Here is a 5334-nt window from a genome sequence, read left to right as displayed (position 1 = left end):
AAACTTCTGGAGCTGGGTGATGGAAAGTATGAGTTTTGGGTCTCACACCCACTTCTATTAGGGAGCTCAGCAGAACCGTCAAACTCTACAGCCACGGTTCTTTTAAAAGTGGCTTGAAGTCTTGGGTTGAGCCAGCTGCTTTTGGGGAGTGGAGTCTGGGTCTGTTCCTGCTCCCCACTCCTTCCCTCCCGGATTAGCATGGCTTTCCCTCGGGAATTCTCAACTCCCCTGGTTTTAAATGTGTTCATTTTGCAATACAAACACCGTCACTCGGTTTTATTAGTTTTGTTATATTAGCCTCTGAAGCAGGCAATTATTGGTGTGAACATACATCTTAAAAAGCATCATATTATGGAGTCAAGAGTGTGCAAGAGTCAACTCAGTGCAAGTGCTGTTGGTGAGCATTATGTGCTGAGGATGAAATCGGAGGCCTGACAGGCCCAGGAGGCCTCACAACCAACACCGCATGCCTCACGCCCAGGGGACAGCAGACCACGCTTCAGAATGGAACCGCCTTCTCCATGTAAACTTTTGACGTAAACTTTACGCTTCAGGGTGGCTGGCCTCTTCTGCTCCTAGAGCCTCTCCTTCCGCGTCCCAAATTTGAGAATGGCCCAGGCGGTGGAGGCCCTGGCGTGGCAGCCCCGGGCTTGTCCATGTTCCCAGGAGTCCGAGTTCAGAAACTCCCTCTCCGGGGGGTTGGCGGCTTCCCGGTGGCCGCGCTAGTCGTCCTCTGGAAGCTCAGTAAAAAAAGACTCGGCGCCGTCCGCCTGAGCGCGGCTTCCCCCCTGGGCTCGGGGCCCGCTCGCATCAGGCGCAGAAGGGTTTGCCGCCGGCCTTGGGCAGGGCGAGCAGCTCCCTGGGGGCGCCCGCAGCCGGGGTGTCCTGGGGCGCAGCAGGTGGAAAGGCGCGGGCCAGGGGTGCAGTCAGCACGTTCGCGCCCGCCCCCAGCGAGCGTCCCAGAGGCCCAGGGTCCAGGAGGGCGCCCTTGGCGGTGGCCCAGGCCTGGTTCAAAGTGCTGTGCCTGAGGATGGGGTCGTGGAAGACCCCGTCCACCCAGTTTCTGAGACTGGTTACCGGGGAGTCCTGGTGCCTGTCCAGGGCACCAGAGCGGGCAGGGGCCACAGACGGGGACGTGGCGGACGCGGAGGACACAGCTGCAGGGGCAGCGGGACCCTGGCGCTTGAGCATGCACGACGGAAACTCAGTCTGACTCAGGGCGGTGGCGGCGGCGGCGGTGGCTGTGTGGGCCAGGGACCAGATGCGCGGCTTAGCCTCCAGGCCTGCCGACGCCCCCGCCGGCCCAAACCCCAGCTTGGCCTCGCAGACCTGTGGGCTGCCCTCTGCGCCCGGCAGTGGCTCCGGCCCGGCCGCCGCGCTGCGGAGACAGCTCCGGGCCCTCTCCAGGTCCTCGTCCAGCGCAGCTCCGCCACCCGCGGCCAGAGGCATCCGGAGCGCGCCTGAGGCCTCCTTGACCCGGTCGTCGGGCGCGGCGGGGACGCGCTCCAGACCGCTGTCCAGGGACTGGAAGGGCGGCTTCAGGTCGCACCCCGGGGGATCTGCTTCCAGCGGGTCGAAGTCATCCAAGTCACTAAGCTCCAGCTCCTTCTCCTCTTTGCCCACGGGCTCTGCGGGAGAGAATGCGTGGCCAGTGGAGGGAGAGGGGTGGCAGGTGAATCAGACGCCCTGTCTCTGTTCACCATTATGAGGCCTGATCCTGACGCTAGGAAAAGCACTCGGAGCCTTTCTTCGAGTCTCCCATTTCCTCCAGAGGCCACGAGGCCACAAACTGGCAACACAGGGGCCTCCAATGGGGGAGGGAGCCGTCTAATTTTTTTTTTTTTTTGAGACGGTGTCTTGCTGTAGTCCAGGCTTGAGTGCAGTGGCCCGGTCTCGGCTCACTGCAAGCTCTGCCTCCAGGGTTCACGCCATTCTCCTGCCTCAATCTCCCGAGTAGCTGGGATGACAGGCGCCCACCACCACACCTGGCTAATTTTTTGTATTTTTAGTAGAGAGGAGGTTTCACCATGTTAGCCAGGGTGGTCTCGATCTCCTGACCTCGTGATTCACCCGCCTCTGCCTCCCAAAGTGCTGGGATTACAGGCCTAAGCCGCCGCACCCGGCCTGATATTTTTAAACGTGATTTGAATTTCTTTAAATGCTCAGGGGTCACCACCACAGTCCACACATTGGTAGCATGAGGCGGAACCGGTTTGCACGGTGACCTCCTAGGCATGGGGCTCCGTGTTTGGGACCCCCAAGAAGTCCTAGAACTGCAGAGAAGGCAAAGGAAGGTCCCAGCCTGCCCCCCAGGGCTTCAGCCCCCAGAGACAACCTCCCAACCCACCTGCGTTCTTGGAATTCTTTAGGGGCTCCTCCCGCGCCTCTTCCTCGCCCCCCTCCTCCTCCTCGCCCTCCGTGTAGGGCCGCTTCTCGTCTGCGCACTTGTTCCGCGGCGGCCACGTCATCTTGTTCTCCTTCTTGAGGCGCCGGCGCGCGTTGGCAAACCAGGTGGAGACCTGCGTGAGGGTCATCTTGGTGATGATGGCCAGCATGATCTTCTCGCCCTTGGTGGGGTAGGGGTTCTTGCGGTGCTCCTGCAGCCAGGCCTTGAGCGTGCTGGTGGTCTCGCGCGTGGCGTTCTTGCGCCGCGTGCCGCTGTCCATGGTTCCATACCTGGAGACAGGCTCTGCAATGGGCTCAGGCTGGGCCCTCTGGGCCCCGGGCATCGCGGGCATAGGGGAGGGGGTCGGCCAGGGGCACGCCAGGATGGGCTTTGCTTCCCCGTCGGGGTTGTGGTCATGGTCATAAGGCCTAGGTAGGACCCAAGCCCCAACCGGGTGCCGCTGCCCACTGGCACTTGTCTTCTGTGGCCAAAGGGCAAATATCATATTTGACTAAACTTACAGGGAGCCTGGACTCCTTCCGAAGACAGAGAGGTCCAGGCCAATTCCTTTATGGGGATGACCGCCTACCCCTTTGATCCCCAAACCATAAAAAGGTATAGACATGCGAACCCATACCCGGATATGTAACACTTGTGGCAGGAAGGGTCATTACTGCCCAGGAGGAGAAAGCACCCAAGGGGCCTAAGTGTACTTTCTTTGGATAAATTTTTAATGGTTGCATCGAGGAAGGTGGGGCATGCTGTTTAAAAGTGGGCCAGGAGAGCCAGGAGGGCCACCAGGGGCTCCCCGCTGTTCCCACTGTAGGGGCAGTGTGCACACTCGGAAGGAGGTGCCCACAGTTTGCAGAGCCGGCTGCCCCGTGAACTAGGCCTTCCAGATTCGACTTCCCTGAAAGCTGCCGCACATCGAGGACTTCTGGGGCCCAACAACGTGGGGGATGGGGGAGACTGGGGGACATTTTAACCGTGGCTGTGCAGGAGCAGGTTCGACAGGAGGCTGGACCCCATAGACCACAGAGTCAGGTCACCCCTGACCTAGGAGTGTCTCTCTTCCTGCCTCCCGCCTTCCAGAAAGGGGGCGTGATGGTAGAGGGGAGTTGGTGGCTGACTGCAGAGGGCCCGTGGGGCTAGCGCTGGTTAGGAGGGGTGGGTCCTCACCTGTCATAGGGGTATTGGCCCAGAGCCGGCTCATAAGGGTAGTAGGCTGCTGGCGCCAGGCCCGCATGCGCAGATCCCGAACCGTCCTTGGAGTCAAAGCTGTTCTGTAGGAGCCAAGGATCTGGGGTCGCAGTTTCTGGGGAGGCGACCCCGCTCCAGCCTCTCTTCTAGGAGCCCCCCAACTCCCAAAGGTTTGGCACGGATACCCGGGCAGCCTTATGCCCCAGCAGGAAGGAGCTGATTTCCCCCTTGCTTTAAAACCTGATCTCCCAAACGTGAAGTGGGGATGTTCTGAGTTGCCGAAGCAGTGTGTGGTGGGCGCGGGGCGCGGGGGAAGGTGGGTGTGGAGTAGAAGGAAGGTGGAGGGAAGCGAGAAAGAACTGGGGGCCGGCAATAGGGGGGACAGCTGGGAGGAGCGGGGATTGGAACCGCTGGGGGTGCCCTGGGGAGGTACTCAAAGGGGGAGGAAAAAGGGGTGGGGAAAGGGGAGGGACTGCTGAGGGAGGGGATGGAAGCCAGGAGGGGAGGAGGGAGGAGATAAATGGGAGGAGCAAGGGTGGGGGAGGAGCAAGGAGGGGAGGAACAAGGAGGGGGAGGAAGGAGGAGGGGGGCGAAAGCAGGGGAGAGGGAGGAAGAGGGAAATAGGAGGAGTGAGTCAGAGAGGGGCTGGGAGGACAGGAAGAGGGAGGCCAGGAGCCTGAAGGAGGCGGGGAGAGGAGAATGGGGTCGTGGAATGAGGGAGGGAAATCTACCAGCAGGGAAGAAGCGGGGAACACACGCAGACCGAATCTGCCAGCTGACCAGGATTTAGCAGGGAACCAAAAACGAGAAACGCAGTGGCCACCTGCCAGGTCACCCCCTCCCAGTGGGTGGGAGTGGGGTTCTGAGGGTCCCGGCTGGGAGGCGCAAAGTTGAAGGGAGCCAAGGTGAGCGCCTCCCCGCTGTGACAGTCCGGGGACCGGACTGGTGCGCCTACTGGGGGAAAAGTGGGCTTGGCAAATCGAGGGCCAGGGGCAGGGCAAGGGCTAGGGATGCCCTCCTTACCAGCGAGTAGAAGGCGGACGCCTCTGAGCCGTAGGTCACGTAGTTGCCATAGCCCTGCGATCCGCCATAGGGACCCCCGTAGACGCCCAGCGCCGCAGCCGAGTTGAGCTCGTGGCGCGCGGTGGCCAGCAGCCGGCTCTCGTAGACCGGGCAGTAGACCGGCGCTTGGGCCGAGGCGGCGGGCCCGGAGTCCGCCAGCGTGCGGCCGCTGGACTCGCAGCACGTGCTCAGGGAGTTGGTGGCCATCAAGAACTGCAGAGAGAGGCCGCGAGGAAGGGCGGGAAACCGGGCTGCAGGCTGGGGCCCTGGGCCTTGACAATCCCGTGCGCCGCCCACGAGGGCGTGCCCCGAGTCCCCAGGGGCCTCCCGTAGTCCACACCAGGCCGCTCGCCCCTTTTCACGAGCTTGCGCGCGTCTGGCCTCCTCCACCACGTGGGGCCCAGCCGAGCACCGACACTTCCCAGGAGGATTTCCAAGTCCTCTGACGCCATTTGCCCGCCAAGCCTCCTTCCCTAAGGGCTCCTTGGGGTCCTAGGACTCCCCTGGGGCACAGCCTGGGCCTTGTGGGTCAAACACCAGGGAACCTGGGCCTGGCCCGTCGGATCTTCTTAGCGCCTCGGTCTTCCCCCGGGTGTTTGGGGAGCAGGGGTTGGGCGTGAGGGGCGCGCGACCCAGGCCTTGCTAGCTCGGAAGCCGCAGGCAGTCGTAGGTCGGACACCCTCCCC

At 62.2% G+C, this 5334-nt stretch overlaps 1 protein-coding gene across 1 annotated transcript; it reads right to left on the bottom strand.

The window, feature by feature from the left end:
* Nucleotides 1–274: 274 nt before the first annotated feature.
* Nucleotides 275–4900, bottom strand: IRX4 (iroquois homeobox 4). Its single transcript, XM_011969402.1, has 4 exons — nucleotides 4610–4900; nucleotides 3566–3669; nucleotides 2348–2676; nucleotides 275–1628 (listed from the first exon to the last, which is right to left on the bottom strand). Exons 1-4 carry the CDS (start codon nucleotides 4853–4855, stop codon nucleotides 811–813), a joined length of 1497 nt encoding a protein of 498 aa, XP_011824792.1. The 5' UTR covers nucleotides 4856–4900; the 3' UTR covers nucleotides 275–810.
* Between the last annotated feature and the right edge of the window lie 434 nt (nucleotides 4901–5334).

Source organism: Mandrillus leucophaeus, unplaced genomic scaffold (genome assembly GCF_000951045.1).
Source record: "Mandrillus leucophaeus isolate KB7577 unplaced genomic scaffold, Mleu.le_1.0 Scaffold89, whole genome shotgun sequence".
Lineage (NCBI taxonomy): Eukaryota > Metazoa > Chordata > Mammalia > Primates > Cercopithecidae > Mandrillus > Mandrillus leucophaeus.
This window is presented reverse-complemented; position numbering and strand designations above follow the sequence as displayed.

What these genes read in the sequence shown, in the direction of transcription:
- IRX4 (XM_011969402.1), bottom strand. Translation starts at nt 4,855, where the DNA reads ATGGCCACCAACTCCCTGAGCACGTGCTGCGAGTCCAGCGGCCGCACG. An exon ending in CGTCCGCCTTCTACTCGCTG is followed by an intron (nt 3,670 to 4,609) that starts GTAAGGAGGGCA and finishes TGGCTCCTACAG; the next exon opens with AACAGCTTTGACTCCAAGGA. An exon ending in GGCCAATACCCCTATGACAG is followed by an intron (nt 2,677 to 3,565) that starts GTGAGGACCCAC and finishes GCCTGTCTCCAG; the next exon opens with GTATGGAACCATGGACAGCG.